Source organism: Amyelois transitella, chromosome 4 (genome assembly GCF_032362555.1).
Source record: "Amyelois transitella isolate CPQ chromosome 4, ilAmyTran1.1, whole genome shotgun sequence".
In the NCBI taxonomy this organism is placed as follows: Eukaryota; Metazoa; Arthropoda; class Insecta; order Lepidoptera; family Pyralidae; genus Amyelois; species Amyelois transitella.
The window spans coordinates 8,992,433-9,014,707 of record NC_083507.1 but is presented as its reverse complement, the minus strand read 5'-3'; the positions used below and the strand labels follow the sequence as shown (position 1 = coordinate 9,014,707).

The 22,275-nt window shown below is 36.4% G+C and overlaps 2 protein-coding genes across 6 annotated transcripts; one reads left to right on the top strand and one right to left on the bottom strand.

Moving 5' to 3' along the window:
- Positions 1-1,401: 1,401 nt before the first annotated feature.
- Positions 1,402-6,707, top strand: LOC106136971 (ribonuclease H1). Its single transcript, XM_013337685.2, has 2 exons — positions 1,402-2,316; positions 3,249-6,707. Exons 1-2 carry the CDS (start codon positions 1,431-1,433, stop codon positions 3,491-3,493), a joined length of 1,131 nt encoding a protein of 376 aa, XP_013193139.2. The 5' UTR covers positions 1,402-1,430; the 3' UTR covers positions 3,494-6,707.
- On the bottom strand, positions 5,390-22,256 carry LOC106136970 (MYND-type zinc finger-containing chromatin reader ZMYND8). 5 transcript variants are annotated; one of them, XM_060953841.1, is made up of 21 exons: positions 22,002-22,255; positions 20,421-21,800; positions 19,665-19,897; positions 18,913-18,997; positions 16,441-16,621; positions 15,953-16,138; positions 15,356-15,531; positions 14,792-14,902; positions 14,359-14,495; positions 14,065-14,160; positions 12,468-13,924; positions 12,114-12,310; positions 11,488-11,763; positions 11,171-11,296; positions 10,697-10,841; positions 10,194-10,317; positions 9,306-9,429; positions 8,805-8,879; positions 8,225-8,303; positions 7,461-7,573; positions 5,390-7,167 (listed from the first exon to the last, which is right to left on the bottom strand). In XM_060953841.1, exons 2-21 carry the CDS (start codon positions 21,795-21,797, stop codon positions 7,027-7,029), a joined length of 5,439 nt encoding a protein of 1,812 aa, XP_060809824.1. In that variant the 5' UTR covers positions 21,798-21,800; positions 22,002-22,255; the 3' UTR covers positions 5,390-7,026. The 5 variants fall into 5 exon arrangements, with proteins under 5 accessions (XP_060809824.1, XP_060809831.1, XP_060809833.1 ...); XM_060953848.1 differs by having other exon boundaries at positions 8,225-8,294; XM_060953850.1 differs by having other exon boundaries at positions 15,953-16,123.
- Positions 22,257-22,275: the final 19 nt, after the last annotated feature.

Genomic DNA, 22,275 nt, shown 5'->3' with positions numbered 1-22,275 from the left:
GTATTTTGATTTTCAGTGTTTTTTAAAAATATTGTTAATAAAAAAATATCTTGTATTTGTTGGGGCTCGAACTTGGACCGCCAACTTCACAGTCTCACGCGCCAACCACTGGACCATCGAGGCCGTTGCGGTGGTGTCGAAATTAAAGTACATACATACATGTGGTCACGTCTATATCCCTTGCAGGGTAGACAGAGCCAACAGTCTTAAAAAGACTGAATGGCCACGTTCAGCTATTTGGCTTAATGATAGAACTGAGATTCAAATAGTGACAGGTTGCTAAATCTGCTAAGTCCATCGCCTAAAAAAGAATCCCAAGTTTGTAAGCATATCCCTTAGTTGCCTTTTACGACATCCATGGGAAAGAGATGGAGTGGTCCTATTCTTTTTTGTATTGGTGCCGGGAACCACACGGCTCCTCAATCGTTGTAATAATACTTTGTTTTTTAATCTTTTAATTTAAATCTGTATATATAAGTATTTCATACTAATTTATTTGTTTTAGTGGGTTACGGTGAAGCGTTGGGTAACGCGCCATCAAGAAGAGGGTAGCGTAAAAAGTAGGCCGTCGTCCGCTTACCAACGCGACACAATCTTACCTATGTTATGGTCGGGTGCAGTCAAACTTTCAACTTTATTGAAATGACATAAGTCTGGCAGTCGCAGGCTCTCTCTCTATAGGCAAATCTTATGCAAATAATTAGAGACGCTGATTTCTCAATAGACAATTATCGGGCCCAGTTCGGCCATCGTTGATTACAGTTTCTTTCTATGTTTTAAACTGTTTTACTTAGTAATCATTTGGTATTACAGACCGTATTCATTTGATGGAATATTTATTATTTTTAAATATGCATGTGTGTGTGAATCTAGTGGAACCACAGTGCACGGTATTTCAAACTATAAGAGCTTTAAAACTATGACTGCAGATATAAACGCGATCGTACCTATTTTCGTCCCAAATTGATCCAGCATGTACGTTTACAATGCGATTACTTCTTCTTCGAACCTTTGGTCTGATTTTCATTAAATGTAAAAGGTATGAAGAATTCAAAAGTATATCAATAGAATTTTTAAGTTCTTGTAGCAACAAAATCGTTTATGGTGTTCGCAAGGTGTAAGTTCGTGACGAAAAAATAGCTAGTTTTAGATAGGTATTGGGTGGTATAATTAAATAATAATAAATATGAACTAAATTAAGGCGCCCCTTCCATTCCAAGTAATATTTTATTCCTTGTTCACAATTGTTTCTGGGTTTGTATTATGTTCTTTCCCTCTATTACTTTGCGATAGAAAGAAAGAGAAAAAAACAAATTGGCCATCCAACGTTCGTGAATAGTCAGCTTTTGATTGATTTCATTCATTATGTTTTGTCATTCAGGAAATATGTTGACATTGACGTTTTCTTTCATTTAAATCAAAACAAATAAATGCCAGCATGGTTGTGGGTAGGGATATCCGTATTTCAAAAAGTTTCTGCTGTTTTCAAAATACTCAAAAACAAAAGAATGCCTTTTTATGCCGTAGCCAAAGGACGTATTCCTGGAATTTTTATGAACTGGCCAGACTGTGAAGCCCAAGTTAAAGGTTTTCCTGGAGCACGGTATAAAAAGTTTGATTCTGCTGCTAATGCTCAAAACTTCATAGAAACCGAAGGTGGAAGTGGTGGTAACAAACCTGCAACCAAAGGTAAAAAATCAAATCCATATCCTCCGGTTCCGGAAGCGACTACCAATAACTTAAATGTGCTGAAACGGCCCTTTTCTTCGTCGGCGATTGTGCAGAAATCTCATCAAAGTGGTAAATCTAGTAAGAAAAAGTCCAAGAGAGCTTCCAATTCCAGCGACCAAGAATCAGACACATTTACAGACGAAGACGACTTGAATACAATTTTGGTAAAACAGTTAGACGACGTTGAGAAAAGGCTAAAAGGATTTGAAAAAGGTGTGGACAAGATCCTAAAGAAAAGCAAACCTGGTCGGAAAGCCATATTAATAGATCCACCAGGGTCCGAAAAACAGAAGAGTGGTAATCACGAGTTCACAATGGATAGAAATGGTAGAGCTCAAGTATATACTGACGGAGCATGCTCTTCTAACGGCCGTGAAGGCGCTCGCGCTGGTATAGGTGTGTACTGGGGACCTGGGCATCCACTGAATGTTAGTGAACCAGTTTCTGGCCGTGCTACCAATAACTCTGGGGAGATCCAAGCAGCGACAAGAGCTATGCAGCAAGCTGCAGAGAATGGTGTGACAAAATTAACCATTAATACAGACTCCAAGTTTCTGATTGATTCTGCAACAAAATGGATGCCAGGTGAGCATTATTGAGTCAGCATTTTTGTACAACAGTACAGGGTTTTTCATTATTTGATATGTATTATGTATTATATGTAATATGGTTTACAATTAAAACAAGTGCCGTGTGGTTCCCGGCACCAATACAAAAAAGAATAGGACTACTCCATCTCTTTCCCATGGATGTCGTAAAAGGCGACTAAGGGATAGGCTTACAAACTTGGGATTCTTTTCTAGGCGACAGGCTAGCAACCTGTCACTATTTGAATCTCAATTCTATCATTAAGCCAAATAGCTGAACGTGGCCTTTCAGTCTTTTCAAGACTGTTGGCTCTGTCTACCCCGTAAGGGATATAGACGTGATGATATGTATGTATGTGTGTATTAAAACAAAACACTTGGTTGATCAGCATAGCTGATCTTTAAAAAATAATTTTACTGTCAGCAAGTTATCTTTCACTTTTTATCTTAATCTAACGAGTAAAAAATGTAGGTTCCTACCCTCTCATGAGTAAAATGTAGTTATCTTTCTTGTTTTGTTTAACTTAACATTTAAACTGGTTGCATTCTTTGTGAGAAAGAGCTCAGATATATCTAGTGAGGACAATCCTGGATTGGTATGCTCCTGTCTGACCTTAGCAACCTTGTTGACATGGGAATCAAACCCAATTTTTATCATTGCATTGATGTTGCACTAAGTCAAAAAGTTATGGGAAATGGATGGTTTTGTGAAAGTAACAAAGTACCTATCCACCTAGTGTTTCTATAAAGTGCAGGGTATGCTATATGTACATGTTGGATAAACTTCCATTGTAGGTAGGTATTACCTTTTTAATGTCATATAGAAAACTGTTTCTCCTCATATTATACCCATCATGTTCTTTTTTTATCAACATAGTATAAATAAGATCATAATAATAACAGGTTAGATAATAGCAAAACCTTTTACAGGCTGGAAACAAAATGGTTGGACATTAAAGTCTGGCGGGCCAGTGAAAAACCAGAGTGACTTTAGAGAGCTGGACCGCGCTCAGAGTAACCTGGATGTGGAGTGGAGATATGTTGAAGCTCATCAGGGGATCCATGGCAACGAGATGGCTGACCAGCTGGCCAAGGAAGGTGCCTCCAGGTACCAGGGGAATTCAAGGCAAGGAAATAACTCTAGATATGGAAATAATTCCTTTGATGATTATTAATTTTCATTAAGTTCAATGTAATGGACAATACAATATAAAATAGGGACTTGCTTTTTTTAATTTTATTAACATGAGGGGGATTTGTTTTTTACCAATGATTATTTGATGAGATATAATTTTTTTAACCTTTTAAGCGCTTGGCTAAATATCAATTGTCGTGCCCCTAGCGCGCCGCTACAAATCGATAAAATAATACCTACAATAAATAAGGAGGAGTAATCGTTGTATCGATAAAAAAAAGTCAAAAAGTTTTTTATGTTTTTATTTAAAATCAGCCTTCTTGTATCACAATCATTCATCTTTAAGGTGAAAGCTTATCTCTAAGTGAAAATTAGTAAAATTTCCGAAATCTAACTTATTTTGACTAATTCTTTGTGAGAGCGAATGGAGCGACCGTTTTAATAATTCTTATGTTTAAAGTTATACTTGTTAATTTAACTTTATTTCGTATGACACTGTTTATTTCATGCTGAATGATGCATTATACCTGATTATTTAACTGTTTGTTATTTTGTTTTTAAAATGCGCATTGCATTGTATCCCATCCCTATGGTCATATTTATGCGACACGCGCGATAGACACCGAAGAAAAGTCCGAGCTGCCAATTACTTATTTTTGTTTAAGTTTTTTCAATGCTTAGAGCTATGAAACATAATTTTAAGTAATTACATACATACATACATACATATCATCACGTCTTACATATCCCTTACGGGGTAGACAGAGCCAACAGTCTTGAATAGACTGAAAGGCCACGTTCAGCTAAGTAATTGTTGTAATAAATAGCTCTATTCAATAATAGTTTTAGTTATACCACGAAGTTAATAGGACGATAATAGAACGAAAAAATCATGGATATTCTCTGTCGCAGAAATACGACACGGGCGGTAGGGGCACGGCAATATTTGTCGCATATATGCGACTCGCGCGGTTAAAAGGTTAATATGTATTTTCTGGAAGTGACATCACCCAAAATATGTTTATTAAATCTGCAAGTTTTAGCTGTTTACAAACAGGAAAACAAGGAGTCAAAGCACTATAATGTAGGTACTCTCTTTATATATTCTGGATATTATTGATGCAAAAATTAACTCTTGCCATTTTGGCGCCCTGATACAGATACTAATATTTAAACAGCAGTAGATGGGATCATAATATCGATAAAAAATATTACCATTAAGTCACCCTTTTAAGAGTGTAAATCTGGGGCAACGCCCAATAAAGAAGTTGGAATATAATATTAAATAATTTTACCTGAAGTCAATAGGACATAAACATAATCTACACAGTAGTATTTTTTATTTACTGTTATATTTTTTGTTGTATTGTCCATTAACCTTTTAAAGACCAATGGTAACAGTTTACTTTAGAATAAGTATTTGTTTATTATTTGAATGTATGTCAATTGATTCTAGGAAGTGTAAGACTTACAAGGTTAATTATTCCTATCACAGGCTCTTTGATGTTTTTACCAAACAAGCTTCTTATAAAATGTATGGTGTATTGGAAACCTAATAGGTAAACCTGTTTTTTTGTTTTGTTTCACGTTTGGATACAAATTTAAAAAAAAAGTACTATGTTTTTGGTCAACGGTGGTTTTTTCAATGAGCATATATATCTGAAAGACAATCAGTTTTGCTTCGGATATTTACTTAGGTATGATGAATCTTACTATTTCAATTTATGAACGCTTTCTTAAGTTGATCAGTCTGGATAGGTAGGTAATAAGTTTTCTATTTTCAGATCTTTATTTGTTTAATTTTTTGTAATAGACAACAAAGTTAAAATGTGTCAATAAAAAATTTAATTGATATTTTTTCTCATTCTCTAGAATTTAATTTCCTTAAATGGCTATTGTTCCCAATACAATAAGTTCCACAAATGAAAAACCCATCATAGTTTCTGCAAAGTCTTTATTGAATTCCGCACATTTATACATTCTAAAGGCTTCATGAGAATGATAAAACATAATATTTACAAAATAACATCCTCCCTTTCTCTCTCATTAAGGTGTTATAAGATTTTAAAACCTTTATGCAACCAGATACTGACTACAATAAATATGCAAACGGTCCATGCTTTTGTAGGAATTACGGATAAATATTATGTAATATGATACTAGCAGTCTTAAAATTACCTACAGAAGTTTAATTATTTTTATGGTAAAATTCCATACTAATGAAATTACATTTGTACACAGATTTTTCGTGAGAAATCAAGATAACATATTGCTGACAACTTATACTCCTAGCAATACTACTAACAACTTTTGAAACTGTTTTCGAAATAAAAGTTTATTTAATTGAATACCTGAAATATACTACTACACATAGGTAGGTATATTATTATGAAGAAATGTTTAACGACTACAGCACAATTTGAAAATTGTCTCAAATTTTATAATTAAAACTATACAATATTTACAGGCAGATAAGATATTAAAATACCATGAGTTAGTACTTTTTGAATTAATGAAAACTTATGAAATCACGGCATGGTTGGCTCAGATTCAACATAGCTTCTCAAACATGATTTTAAAGGGACATTTGACGGTATGTTTATTCAGAGCATTTTTTAATAGAACCATTATAAGAGCGCTGAACACCCTTTTGATACATTAGTCGCAGTACAAAATGCGTCCAGAACTTGATTCTAAGCCAAATACCCCATACACACACAATATACATGGAGGTTTGCTTGATCACATTATTTTTATTAACATCATCAGATACATATGCTAAAATATTACAGCATATTGTTATGCCAAAGAACCAAGCTGGCAGTGAACTGGCCAATTTCATTGATTAACTATCACATTACAACATTTTTGAGCATTCTTCTCAATTTCACAACAATACTTTATATACACTTAAAAGTAGATTAAAGTAGTCTTAAACTTGTCACAAATATAAATGCTCTATTTACATAATAAACGGCTTTCAATTTTCAAATGTCTAATGAACTTAGGATTAGCAAACAATTAACAAAATAAGAAGCATTATTTTAAAATGTCATCAAGATCATATAAATTCGATGCATACTATGGGTACCTATTTTTTCGTACACCCCAATCCAACTTACTGGAAAGCTTTGTATAAATAGGAATCGACAAAAATCTATTTGTTGCATGTCAAAAAAATTGCTAAGATTTCCGTTGCTATTTGGTTGGTTTGCGAATCAGCCCCCGTAGCATGGGTCCCGCGACGCCCTTTTTATCGCGCAAAAAGCTATAGCGGGCCCGTTTTACGTCATAATAAACAGCGAAACCGCGATAGATTTTCACGCGATAAAAACGTGTTACGTGTGCCATGTTACGAAGGCTGGGGGCTTATTCACATACAACACATCAACCTACCCAAATTCGCCTCTATTACAGCGTCATATGAGACTGTACGTTGACATAAAGGAACGTAATCTTTTCGGCCCAGATAAGAAATAAAGAAAGATGTAAAATAAGACAATGGCCTTGTCAACATTAAAGAATAGACCCAAAGAATACCGTGGACCTATTAAACCTTTCCGAACTGAGAAATTATTGTCCCGTGATATATTGAACGTTGGGACCTCTCCTGGGTTGTGTAACAATGGACGCAGAGTTCGAGACGTTACCGCCGACGATCAAGTAACCACCAGATGTCACCACTTTTTTGGAGTTATCTTCGTTGGACATTATCTGAAAAACAAATTGATTATTTATTAATTTTATTTAATACTAATTTAATCCCGCAGCTCCTCCTGCGTTTGTTCTTATGGGAATTTCAGGACATCCTTAGACTTCCCTATACTTTTCCCTTTTGACATCTGTGGAAAGAGATGGAGTGGTCCTATTTTATAGGAACGACACAACGATCAACCTTGATTACACTGCACTTTGCTTTCTCTTTTATCCCTTTTAGTTCTGTATAAAACCACCCCTATTCTAGAGAAAGCCGAAAATACATGTTACCCCGTTAATACAATACTGACCTGTTTGTTGAGGAGGACGGGCGTCACCTGCGCCTGCGCAGCGTTCCCGGGCGGCTTATACGTGCCCACACACTTCAGCGTTTGGTTTCCACGGCCGTCCTCCATCACGCTCACTGAAACAACAAATAATACACTTTAAAACACTTACTTATATCATCAAATATTTCCATTTCCCATTTCCCTTTAGCTTTCTATAACTATCGCTACATCAGCTGGTTGACTGGTAGAAAAAGCCCTCAATCAATATCTAAATATATAGGTTATAGCGAAGTAAGCAATAAAAGCTAGACACTTATGTCCAAAATACGAAATACTTAATAGCAAAGCATATATGGCTTTTAAAAATTTTAGCCGTGCAGATATTTTTCGTTGTAATGTTTGTTCCTAAAAGATAATATACCTAACTTATTATGAAAAGATCAATTCCAAATTTTCCTAGCAAAGATTAATTATTATGTTACTTTCTAAAAATATTGAAACATAATGCAAAAAATTCTCAAAAAATGATTAGCGAAAGTTCCCGATACACGGAAATTATAAATGTCTGAACATATAAGTGTAATGTATGGATTAATTACCAAGGAAACGTCAAATAAAACTACCTATCGGAAAGTCAGATAAAAACAGAATTTTGGTTCTCGACAAAAAAAGGACAATAAAAATATTGTTGCAACTAGATTATAAATTAAGAACTAACCGTTTTAGGAACAAACACTTTAAAACACTTCAAATATACTCTATCATGCGTATCTCAAGCCACTAACTTATAATGGAGTCCTGTTGCGGCGCGCGGTTAACGCTGGTGCTCGCCGCCGTCAGCTTCGGCGTGTTTTTCTGTAAAGCCAATATACACAGCGGCTATGTAGCATTATCGTAGGTTAAGTGGAAGATATTGCAAACATATACATATGTATCACGGCTTTATATGGTAGACTGAGCCAATAGTACCGAAAAAATCAAAGGTCACGTTCAGCTGGATGGCGGCTTAGCGATGGAATTAAAATTTACATAGTGACTTGATTACTAGCCTTTTTAATGATGTATGTTTTACATACAGAAAATCTACGCATTGGGGCAACGGCATGTTCTATATTCGCCTGTTATCAGAGAGATGTTATGAAAGTAGCTTCATGTGATAAGGCTTGCCCGTTTTTTCATTAAATAGATTAGGTATTGTTCAGTAATATGCAGCTATTAGTCTGACTCATAGCTTAAAGTGTTTTTGAAAAATACGTAACCTGGTGATCATAGGCATTTCCCAGGCCTCTAGCCAGTAAAGTCGCAATCAGGTAAAATAGATTATGATCTATAAATATAACTTGTAAAACTATAATAACAACTCACTGGGAGATTCTCAGGCTGAGGTTGTAGTCTGTCAGGCGGCGAACTATTTTCGTTGTCACCACTGGAGTTTCCATCCTGGAAGATAAATATTCATTAGAACTAATTAATATTTTACCTATTCAACAACTTTCCAAGAGTATTTTAACCGAATCATAAAATATACAAATTGGTTTATTCGTGATTTATCACCCATGTGGTTCCTAAAATCAGGGAAATCTTCTCTAAGTGCTTTTGGTGTGGTTCTATGTTCTCTACCGAAAACCAAAGGCCAAACAAAAATCACTCCATTGACGCTGGTAAACACGTATGTCCTTGTTCGCGAGGCGCCCGTGCCGAAGCATTGAAATGATATTACGTTAATCCACACTACAAATAGCAACTTTTTCACTTACACGTTAGTTAGAACAAAAATCATAAGAATCGAAAGGCCACGTTTAGACGACCTAAAGGCAAATAATAACATGTTAGTGAAATAAAAAGAAAGAACAACAAATAGGATACCTGAATTCTCTTTTGCGTGCAGACAGCAAAATGTTGCGCCCAGTGCGCTCTCTGGCACGGATAGTCGCAGTACGACGTGTTCCAGCAGCAGTAGAACTGCGCCTCGCCATTACAGTTTGCACACCTACCAAAAATTTACATACTACTGCTAGTTTTGCCATATAAATAATTTTTAAGTAAATTCTAGTAAAAAAAACCCTTATCACTAAGGGGTATGAAAAATAGATGTTGGACCTACTCAATATTTCATGACAATCGGTCAAGCCGTTTCGGAGGAGTACGGAACGAACATTGTAACACGAGATAATATTTAACGTCAAAAATGTTGACAAAGAAAGCTCAAAAGCTTAGTGGAGCCTACATAAAAAAGAGTAATACACAAAATGGCACAGGATTACATCCTACCATGGCTACGTACAAATAACTATTTTCTGTACATTAGTTTGATTGCTAGCCGATGCTCTTATGGTTAGGAAAACATCGTGAGGAAACCTGCACAATCAAGCAACTGCATGTTACCATGATCCAATGAGGATTTCATTGCTCTGCAAGCGATACGCAGATGTGAGTCGCTTCATGTAAAAACCTGAGTAACTATAGGTGTGTAGTCACAAGTTGACCCCAGGACTCTCGGTATGGGACGATGGGTTAGGACGCAACTGGGACTAACACTAGTTGTAATTAATAAATTGATTACTTTTTGTGGGAATTTGAAGATTTCTTGGAAATAATAAACCACAATGTAATATTAAAATAACTCTATGGCCGGCACTGCCCTTTAGACCACGCAAAATGAAGAAAAACAAAAACGACGATATTAAAGACTATCTTTGGTTTTTGTAGCATGATACATACAATAAGACAAAAACAATTACATATTCTCCTCACCATTGTTTAGATTTTGCCGCGTTGACCGCCGCCTCTAATTCCGTTTGAGCGGTCCGCTTCACTTCACTCATGATGCGCGCGCGTTCCTTTTCGAACGACGAACGCATCTCGGCTATTGTCAGTTCTGTAAACAAATGTCAGGATTAAGTAATGTAAAATCTCAATTCCGAAGCATGTTGCGACTCACTGAATCTTATTCGACACGCGAGACCGATTCTCATAAAATATTGATCTTTTAACAAGTTGTTCACTGCGAACTTTAGATCTCGCGAACACTTTCAATTAAAAAAAAATCTTATATAAACAGATTAACAGATTTCGATAACTTTAGGATTTAAATTATTAGGTTTTGAGTATGTGGTAAGTAATTACAAACTAGGGCAGCCTAAGCCCCTGTTAAAATTGGATAGAAATGGTTGCCTTTGTGTTAATTGCATTTTTATGCTCAAGAGAATATTCAAGAAACGTGCATTAATCTCGTTTCACATTTCTTTCGATCTCACCATGGTTGTGGTTGATTTCATCGATCTCCTGTTGGTGGCGCCACCGCATCTGCTCCAGTTGGAGTTTGAACGCCGCTGCCTGAGCCTCTGGAGCGTCTAAGTGTTCAATAGAATCCTCTAGAAGTGTGCGGAAAAAGTCTGCCAACTGTAAAAGAAAAAAGAATCAATTATAAATACTTATGATGTAATCGAGACTAAAGCCAGATGGAAGAAGAACTATACCAAAATTTAATCATAACCACACATCTATGGAATATCACAATACACATTTATGCAAAGGTGACTAACGTCAAGAGGATGATGTGTTATCGAAAAGATTATTTTAATTATTATTTATTTATTTCTCACCATAACCACTAAATGTTACAAATAGGACTTTAGACATAGGTATACATTCGTTATTCAGTATATAAGTAGGACACTGATAATAATTATGTATCTAAATAAGACAAAGGTTTTCCATTCAGATCCTACCTTGACCGCGTTCTGGTTGAGCTTGGCAGTGAGCGGGCCGGCGGTGGGCGGCGCTGGCAGGATCGCGACCGGCGTCCGGGGATCCAGCGGGTTTAGAAGCACTGGCCTTTGTTGCAGTCGCGGCGGCTATACGAAAAAAAATGCGGTTTACGAATGGAGCATACAAACATTTATAAATTCAGAATCCTACCAAATCTTAACACGGTATATATGTTATAATTAACATGTTAGTCTTGAGGGAACTTCAAGTTTTGAAGCCAACGGAATCAAATAATACGCTTTGTGTTGTGACGGGAAAAAGTATTGCAAAAACTCACCTCTCCAGGATTAGAATTCGTGTCATTGACTCTGTTAGTTCCCGACGTTGCATTTGGCGGTGGAGGCGCCACCATCGAGGCTGCAATAGGCACTGTTCCTGTAATCCCGGTCACATTGCTCGTTATATTGGCAATACCGGCCATATTCGTTATGCCGGCCATGCTCGTCACGTTGGCAAGACCGCTCACGTTGTTTACATTCGCGATGTTCATGTTGGTAATACTTGACACGTTTGGTAGCCGGTCGGTACCGTTCACCATCGGTGTCGCGTCACCCTGTAAGGGTAAAGAAAGATTGTATTATTTGCGAGACAATAGGTGATAAGCGGACGCGAGGCACTGCAGTTTAGTTTACTTTAGATGCAAAATCGCGCCAGCAAAGTTTTAACGGATTGCAGCATACATTAAATCTCCGACTTAACATCCTCGGAGCGGCTGTGCTCCAGGCATAACACCTAGCCTGGCGAAAGATCTTTTCTTTGGTAAAGGTGGAGCACAAATCTTCGCTCTTGCTACAGACCAATAATTTAACAAAAATGTGGTCTCGCACTTACTTTAGGACTGGGTCTATATAGACAGATTTATTAATTTTGACCCTGAGTTCTATGATAACTTCTTCTACTTACATCGATTCCTCCAACCGACATAACAGGCTGTAGCGCCAACGTCCACTGTCCGTTGACGGAGGTAATAAGCGGCACTGTATGCACAGTAGCTTGTCCAACAGTGGGGCCGTTCTGCGCGGGGGAAATTGCGGACACGATGGGACTTGTCGTTGCTGATATAGGGACTAGAGACGGTGTTATGTTTGAAATGTTGTTTGCTGAAATAAAAAACGAAATAATCAAATATAAAGTTAAAAGAAAAATATATCCCTTTAGAGGTTATAAGACGATTTTATTTAAAAACTTATACAAAATTTTGCAGTTTGGTGAATACGAGAGGAGTTAAACTGAACTTCTCAAGTCTATATAACTTACCAGAAGTGGTTACCATTGGTGCAGGAGGTCTAATGATGGGAGTTACTATTGGCGCCGACGCAGACGCTGGAATAGTCGGCCTCGGCCCACGCTGAGGCCCCGGGGTCGCAGGCGGCTGAATAGGAATATACACCATCGAGTTCTTCCCGTTCAACTCCGAACGACCCTCGTTAGGCCTCGACGGAGTAGGAAACGATTTCTTCGCCCTCGGTCTAACTTCTACGACGTTCCCACTCCGTTTCGCATTAGGTAACGGCCCCACCACCATCTTATTTATCCTCACTTCTCGCAAACTAGTCGGCGGATTTACCGGCCTCAAGTGGAACGCATTCATCACTTCCATCTTTTCCAATTGGCGATCAGAATCGTCTAGATCAATCGGCTCCGCTTTTATTTCCACTTGCATGTCCTTATTGTTGACCGAATTCATTGGCGGCGATGTCATACGCGCGAATGCTCTGACCCCTACTTTACCAACTAAGGATTGCTGATTTGTATCACTTCTCAGTTTCTGCAATTTGTTGACGGCATCCTTCATGTTGTTAACGTTATCTGTACTAGTTGGTGCAAAAATACTAGAATTTGAATCAATAGTGATTTCTATAGATTTATTAGATGTCGTGGGTTTTGAAGTAGTTGTTCTTGTGCTTTGAGCAGTAGTTGATAGACTGATAACATTACTAATAGTTGGCAGACACGAAATTTCGTTGTCGCTATCCTTACTTCTTCGTGCTATTACCGCCAAACTTGTGTCATCATCAAATTTGATTCTATTTTTAATTTTATTATCTAAGCTCTGTTTCCCTTGTTTATCCGGCGTCGATTTTCCTTCAACTTTATTTTTATTATTAGATACTTCTTTGGCTTTATCTTTTGTAGAAATATTACAACTATTATCACTCTTCTTATCAATTTTATCTTTCCCGGGTGTAGTCCCAGGCGCTGCATTACTTCCGTTCAAAGACCGGTTTCTCGAATTCCTATGTTTCTTTTCATCCTTGTTAATACTTTTTTCGGATGAAGGTCTCTTTTTATCATAAGAAGGTTTCTTTGCTACCAATTTTATTTTCGGAGTGCTCGATCTGATTGCGGTTCTTTGTCCTTTGGGAGTTGTGATAATCTTGATCGGCGCAACTTTAGGAGTTCTCTGTTGGTCCGCTACTGGAGTTGAAGTCTTTTCTTTGACTTTTGGAGTGTTTTCAGATCTTTCTTGCGGTTTTTCAGTCTTTTTGGATTCAACAAGTTTTATTTCGACATCTTTGCCACTATTGGGATCTGATTCAGTCTTATCACTAGGTTTGTCTTTTTCAGCGACCTTTCGTTTCTTCTCTTTGATGACATTATCTATCACAGTGATGACGGCTTCTTCAAGTTGGGAATGTCGACGTTTTCTGGACGCCTCATACTGTTTGACTGGAATTTCAGTCCGAGATACATCCACATCCATTGTTTTGTCCCTGTAAAAAATTTACAATTACAAATCGAAAATCTGGAGTAGATCTACTTTTGATGACTTTTTGTGTGTAAGATAGTAAAAAGCTAATGTAAACTATTGAATTTAAACTAAATTACGATATGAATATTTGCAAAAACATACTTAACATAGGAGTTGTCCTCTTCCCTGGCGATTTCCGCTCCATCCGCCATTTTACGAGTAGCAACTGTTGACATTTCCTCACTTTCACTGGTGTCACTGAAGCAAAAATAAAATAAATTAAATTTTTATCTTCTTCCTCCTAGCGCCTCGGTACATCATCACCACTCTCATCATCAGAATCACGACCATGATTCTGGATTGGGTGAGTTAGGTTTTTACTCGAAGTGACTCCCATCAGACCTAAGGGGAATCTATGCTATATTGAATCAAATAGAAAATAAATCTAATGCTTACCCATCATGACCTTCTTTAGAGCTTTTGGAGTCGGATCGGCTAGAGTTCATCCTACTTTTAGTGCTGTTCATACTGGGCGAAGAATTCTGCGATTTCTCTTTTACTGCGGAGCGCACTTCGCCCTCGAATGATGGGATCTAAAATAAGTATCAATTGAATTAAAAAAAAAAACGGAGAACATAAGTGCAAAGTTAGTCTAAATACTCTTCGTCCAGATTTTAAAAGTCAATCAAGGAAACTGCTTATAAATTTGGATAGACCATGGGCTAGTAACCTGCCACTAAATAGGATTTAAATAGTGCCAGGTTAATTTAATATAGCCATACTAATTGTTGGCCTTTTTCTACTCCATAAGGGATAAAGTACGTGATTATATATATTGCAAAATACTGTATGTATCCCTACTATAACTATAATAATAGCTATTCCTTACCATCAATTTTATTTGTTCAGTGAGCTTGGAAGGGTCGAACTGCGTTTTAAACGGCGGGTAAACAAATTTGCCATATTTGCGTGATATATTCCGGATATGCTGTTCGGCTTCCTGAAAGTAAAGAATACAAAAAAAATAATTTTACTGAAGAACGAGTTACACTCTTTTCAACTTATCTTGCCAAATGTGGCCTAAGGCTGAGAGCCAAGAGAGGCTTTGGGGCAGTTGGGGAGAACTGGTAAAATAAAGTAAAAAAAAAAACAATGTAGAACAATGTACAACTCAACGGAATGAGCCATACAGTAATGAAAAATAAACTTAGAAATAAAGAAAGTTATCTCATAATTGATTTATTTTATTAATTTATTTGATCATAAAATCAGGGACCTCTTAACAAAAGGTTAAAACAAGAGTACCCGAAACTGTAGAGCTTGCGTGGAGAGAGTTATGAATGTGGATGAAACGAAAGAAGTATGCAGGGTTTATGGCAAAGGCGAATTCTCTACCTACCCCTCCGGGAGAAAGAGGCGTGATTTTATGTTTGTGTAGTGGGTATGTATTTACCTGCATGCTGTCCAATATATCTTGCCGCTTGGTCCTAAAGTTGTTTGGATCTTTTTCAGAATAAAGGAAGCAGTCTTTGGCCGGCACCCACGCGCGGTCGTGCGCTCCGAAGAACCTCACATCGACTAGGCCGGCGTTGTTCACTGACATACCCTTCGCTGGCCAGTATGGGAAACCTATAAAAGATGGATGAAAATAAATAAAATCTTCTTTTTTTTCTTTCATGTTGTATAAAAGAAAGTTTTAAATATCAAAGTAAGAATAGTTACGAAATTAATTTTCAATAGATAATTCCTAGCTTTGTAATTTATGTTCTGCTACCTAATCTATAGCTATCTAGGGTTTCTCTTTATTTAGCCAATATCTGTGTAAAAACCTGTAATCCCGTCCAAATCACCTAAGTATAGGTAGTGAGTAACAACAGAGCATATAAAAAATGATAGTATTTCAATTTCATATTTACTTTTATAAATCTAAATATCGTCCATCAGAGCACAACATTCAGTACACGCTTGTATTCCGCTACATCTCAGCACGACACAACTGCACCATGAGTAGCGTAATCAAAGAAATATTAGCGGAATTGCTTCAATTTACCTTTTAATTTCGCCCATAGTAACACATGTGGTGTAGTACACACATCAGTGAACCAGGTTGGTCGCCGCGCGTGCGCAGCCTTGTAACATTCAGGACACGCCTCGATCTCCCCCATTTCAGCGCGACACGACCGGACCAGCGCCCGCGCACCGCCAGTTAACTTCGATTGCACTGTGGATAACAAATCTAGAATAAACAAAATTAATATTAACAAAAAAAAAAGATATAAGCCTGACTAAACATAAAACAGAAGAGATCAGAGAAATACATAATCTTTTTATTTTCAACTCATTTCTTACCATTAAAATACGAATATCACAATGTTTTGGTTATTTTTTTTTTTAAATTAAACCTTCAACATTACTTCCTAGATTACAGTCCTAGTTTCGGTTTACACAGTTAAGGTTCCTTATAAAAGGACTAAACAAAACTGAATTATTAGAAAAACAAAATACAAAAAGTGTTTATCAAGGAAAACATTAACTTACTTGTGTTGAAAATAATGCTGTTGTGCAGTATCCATTGCGCGTCAGCAAGGAACGCCTCCGTGCTCCCGTATAGTCCCGCAGCAATGTTCTGCTTCATCAGCGAAAGATCCATCGGGTGTACAACGTATTTGTCGTAGTCAGGGAATGCGGTGCGGTCCACTGGTTGCATGAATGGTTCCACCTATAATAATTTAACATAAGTTTTACAAGATTTTCATCCAAATACGATAGATTTATGACGTCATTTTCTTAAGAAATTTATTAGCAAGTAGTGTACTAAATTTTGTCTTTTTTCGCAATAAGAAGTAGCCTATGTTCTTCTTCAGGATCAACTCTGTACCATTTTAATGAACCGTTTTTGATAAAATTTGTTATTTTATTTATAATATTCAGTAGAGATCGATGCTTTGCATACGTAATCAGAAAATACTAGCCAGCCAGAACAACTTTGATTTTTATGCCGTTTTCAGGAAAGTGTTTGTTACACTTAGGAGAATGTTTGAGAAATTGAACAGAGTTTAAATAAGGAAGATATCGATTGGAGGCGGTCCTCTTTGTATAATAGTTATGTTATCCAGCTGCCATTTCCATTTTCTTATAGTTAAGTGGGTTTTATATCAGATTCCTAGATGCATTGTAGCCAACATGTTGCCAAAGAGAGCAACAAAAACAAAAATCATTATAATCTGTCCAGTAATTCTGGAGATTAGCGTGTGAAATATGGTTTGTTTCATCATTATATGTATGTATCATTCTTATGTTATCAACTGCTTATATCAAACATATCAATCTTATACTTCAACAAAACTTTCCGGAAAACCTTATTCGTTTTAAATTGATGGTTTCTTAAATGATGATATTTTTTACGAAGGTAATTTTAACTAAATTATCTCGCAATTTATGCTCAGGAACGTGAAAAGTAATTAAGTTGATCAAGATGACAGTGCAAGCGAAATAGTTATAAACAATGTCAGCTGAGGTCATGACGTGTATAATAACAGCTCTGCCTATTTTGATAAACATCTTAAAACCTTCGATTAACTTTATGGCGGGTACGTCTATGGTGAAAATAAATGAAAGCGAGCCCTCATTAGTCAATGAAAATAGACGGTTCGGCCAATGAACGTGATGATGGCACCAGCGCGAGTGAACTACTGATTTCCTATCTCCTATTCTCCCTCTTATCTCTTATTGCATACATACATATCCCTTGCGGGGTAGACAGCCAACAGTCACGAATAGGCTGAAGGCCACGTTCAGCTATTTGGCTTAATGATAGAATTGAGATTTAAATAGTGACAGGTTGCTAGCCCATCGCCTAACAAAGAATCCCAAGTTTATAAGCCTATCCCTTATTCGCCTTTTACGACGTCCATGGGAAAGAGATGGATTGGTCCTATTCTTTTTTGTATTGGTGCCGGGAACCACACGGCACAGTTATACCTATTGCTGGTAGATTTTTGTAGTTTTAAATTAGAGATTTTAATAAAAATATTTTTTAGTAGTAATGCCATAATATTAAGACAGGCAATAAATCTCAATTTTACAAAAAAATACATGCCTCATCGTAAATATGATTACGGAATCGACACGAAATCGACATCACTAACAAGAAAGCATGACAAAATGATGAATCAAACGAATGCACACATGTAAACCCAACACTAACGCAAACGTGTTTATTATTAGCTACGAGGGAGACAGCTGCGCGTTGGGATCGATTAGAGTGGGACGGAAGAGCTTAGCGTCATGCGTCGGGCCCGCGCTACCGTGGTGTATATCTACAAGGTCATTTCTCTGCAGCCAGAGTATATACGTGCCTTTAAATTACAATGGCGTCCGCAATCGTCGAATCGGTGAAAGTTAAGCAGATTAGGCCCTTATATTGGCGTTCGAATAAAATATTCAATTAATTATATGTTGATTTTATTACTATTTCACAAAGAATTTACTTTTAATTAGGCTCAAATTTTGGAACATAAAACCATGGAAATACATGATAACAATCAGTAAATAACATCGTACTGAATATATTGTAGGTACTTGAAATTATTAAAATACAAGAATTTACATATTTTTTTACGGTACCTTCCTGATTTTTTTTTATTTAGTAGTTTTCAACAACGTAGCTAGCGCCCTGTTCGGCCATTTTGTGTTTCAAAACTATGCAAAATACGAGTACAGTTTATTATTGTGATATTTTTATCATTTAGTTATTATTTAGTTTACTTAGACTGATGACTTAATTTTTGATATTTTTATAGGTTTTTGAAGAAGTCTTATTTAAAAATCCTATTTCTACACACAGAATGCTGCTATTTTTACAACAAAATCAGAGATATAAAACGAATAAATTTTGTGTCAAAATCGAATAAAATATTTTTGAATAATATTATGCGCATTTTATATGTGAGTCATCTCATTTGTTTTGCAAACTTTTAGGTTATATTAGAATTTAAAAAGAAAATTTACCCCATTGAGATCCATCATCCTCTGCAACGCGAAATTGAGAAGTTCACACAGCATACCCAGGGATATTTTCTTCATGGCTGGTGACCTGCAAAACAAGGAATTTTCATTAAATAAAATAATTATTAGTCAAACATGAAAAATAGGTCGCGCAGTTCAATGGTGCCCCATCATGTAGTAAACAGATATAACCACTCCAAAATAGTGATCATAGTAGCAGACCTGCCCCATTATACCCGAGCGATATTAGAGCATGTTTTTACTTCACTCCCTCTCTTGCCTTTGAGGTTAACCGCAAAGAGAAAGAGCGATCACAAGACAAATGTCTTAACAATGTTCGTCTATCAACCCACTGGGCGTTTCCCGCGGGAGGAAACGGCGGGTTCAAAAATCTGGTGGATGAAAGTAAGTAGGAATGGTACTATTACATAATAGTAAAAGATAATGATAAGGCTTATTGAAAAGATCAATCAATTGCGTTATTTGATAGTTCCTTTTATTTGTTACATAACCTCTACATATATTGATACCAATTTGATTTGTATATTTCCTGTTTGTCATTCACCTTTATAACTACAAAATATGAAGATGTGTTACATAAACAAGTATGTCTTATAAAAAAAAAACATCAAACACTCATAGCTGTAGCCTAGTTCTCAAAATACAACACCATGTGGAAATTCATTCAGGCATCAATAAATTAATTTTTAACAAAATAACTTGTTTTTTTTTTTCTTTGTATTGTGGATGCTTACCTTGTCTCTGAGCTCTCTGCATGCAACACAGACAAGCATTCTGGACACACCCAGTTCTTTTCATTGGTGATTTTGTTCCTCTCAGCTCCGGAGAAACACTTGTAATGGAAACCCCTTGGGCATACGGTGCAATGCATTGGCAAGTGGACTTTTTCATTGGCTGGCTGCTCTATGGCCCAATGGCATCTCCAACAGTAAGGATCTGTCCTCAGTTTGTTGGGTTTCTCTGTAGTCTGTTGTTATATAAGAAATTGGAATAAGTGACAATTTAAGAAAGTATAATAAAACAAATTGGTTAGGTACAGTTTCTCACCATGGCAAGAAGCAATATTTCTATTATAAATTATGAAATGGGATATAATTGTATTTTGATAATTTTATTATTATTATAAATAAATATAACAAAGACATGTCAACAAAGTTAAAATGTCTTTATATTCAACAAATGACAGTCTACCCACAAGAAGAAGGTTATAAAAAAAGATCAGTGATAAAACCTTTTTGCACATTGCTCATAAAATGACATTTTGAAAATAACACCATTAAAAGATCAATACACACAATTCCATTTATGAAATGTGAATGTGTGCTTGTTAACCAATTTATTTTCATACTTTCTCTTCTTAACCAAACTTCATACACATATTCAGAAGCTTCAGAAGCTTCCCAGAAAAATTATTATTCCCATGAAATGAGCAACAAATGAATATGTATAAGTGAAAAGCCTAGTATATTGTAAAAGTAAATCTTACTTACGTCTACTTCAGACAATTTCTTTTTCTTAGGAGTGCTGGTTTTAATTTCATTTGGTGGTGGCTCTTTCTTCTTCACATTTTCCACCTCTTCATCAGTGCCTTCTTCATCTGTATCTTTCTGAATTTTAGTCACTGAACTGAGGAATTGTTTTACTTTGTTCACAAACTCTGGATTTTGTGACCGCATTGATCGCTTGACAGCAACCTTTTCAGACTTTTCACTGCAATTACTCTTCTGGGAGTTTGTGCTTACTCTTCTGTAACCTTGTATCTTGTCAGCTTCCACAGATGTATTCAATGGATTTGAGGAATCTAAAGCTGTTCTAGACTTCCTAGTCTTACTTGTTAGTTGTGTACATTCGCTTATTATTTTAGATTCTTTTGCAGAATTGATTAGTGACTTGAGTTCTCTACTTATGCTTTTATTAGGGTCTTTCTCTGTAGAGTCTAAACTCTCAATCTGAGAATCATTAGAGGGGTCTTTGTCAATGACAGTTTCCTTCTCCAGTTTGTTCTCTTGATTGTTTGTGCTTTCTTCATGATCTCCATTCGTCGTCTTATTGTCTTCTTCTGCAACTTCTTTGGGTGTTTTTGAAGGTTCTGTTGACAGCTCTTTTATGGGCAATTTTGTAGCTGGTTTTTGAACATCTAGCTGGTCTCTTACTGGAGTCTTCTGAGTGTCTACCTGTTCCTTTGGTGGTGATTTTACTGGAGTTTTCAGAGCATTTATCTCTTTGTTGGCACTATAAGTTTTCTGAGAATCATTCATGGTTGTTTCAGCAATAATTTTAGTAGGAGATTTCTCTTTAGAAGGAGATTTCTCAGCAGATTTCTGCAAATCTGCTTGAACATTTGAGGGAAACTTTCTGATTGTAATTTCAACATCAACATTTTTTAATGGGGATTTATTTGTGACATCTGAAGTATTTTTGTGTGGAGACTTGTGATCATCAATTTTACTTGATGAATCAACAGTTTCTTCAGAGTGTACCAAGATAGTTGATTGTGGAACTGCACTGTCTAAATTTTTATTCAATTTTGCAGCTTTTAACTGATCTACATTGAGAATAGGATTAGTAGGACGTTTCAATACAATTTTCTTGACCAAGGGGGATTTATTAGTGGTATTTGTAGGCAAAGGTGATGCTTCCTTCTGCGGTGACAAGTTTAGCTTATCTGATTTATTTGGGGAGCCTGTTTCGCTCACCTGCATTGGTTTCTCATCGGTTTTAGGACTGGATTCCACATGTTCTTCTTCTATCTTCTCTACTATCAACACAACATTACCATTGGATCCTGTCACCTCCTGCATCTCTGGTACATCTTCAGTTGTGGATGACACGTCTGTCTCCATGTGTGGATCTGTAGTCTCGTCCATCACCTGCGATAGATTACCTGATATTTTTAGTCTGACCTTTAATAAACAAATACATTAAAATACACTATCATACAAAGCCTAACTAACAATAGACTTGTGATTATGACGGGAACCAGTCATTACCCAAACGGAGATACCCAGCCAGCTACAAACATAGGTACCTACTTTCAGTACAGCCATACAAAATACATTCATGGCACTCACCTCACGTTCACGATGCTCGCACGTTTGAATAAAATCTCACTCTAGAATTAGACCACACGTATTTCTTCCAACAAATTTACAGTTTATCATTTATATTATTCCTCAAGTAACATTAAAACCGGTAATAATTCGCTCAGAAAATATTCAACAACGAAACGGAAGAATCCAACATCGCCATCGTACTTGTGACTAACTTAACTTCATTAAAGTGAACAACGACAAAAGCAAAAAATTAAGATTTGTCCTTCTTGTCTGCTATCTCTTGCTTACTTGC

What these genes read in the sequence shown, in the direction of transcription:
- LOC106136970 (XM_060953841.1), bottom strand. Translation starts at nt 21,797, where the DNA reads ATGGACGAGACTACAGATCCACACATGGAGACAGACGTGTCATCCACA. An exon ending in TCTAAAGAAGGTCATGATGG is followed by an intron (nt 14,161 to 14,358) that starts GTAAGCATTAGA and finishes TTTTTGCTTCAG; the next exon opens with TGACACCAGTGAAAGTGAGG. An exon ending in GCAACAGGACTCCATTATAA is followed by an intron (nt 7,574 to 8,224) that starts GTTAGTGGCTTG and finishes TTGTTGTTTCAG; the next exon opens with TGAGCGTGATGGAGGACGGC.
- LOC106136971 (XM_013337685.2), top strand. Translation starts at nt 1,431, where the DNA reads ATGCCAGCATGGTTGTGGGTAGGGATATCCGTATTTCAAAAAGTTTCT. An exon ending in TGCAACAAAATGGATGCCAG is followed by an intron (nt 2,317 to 3,248) that starts GTGAGCATTATT and finishes AACCTTTTACAG; the next exon opens with GCTGGAAACAAAATGGTTGG.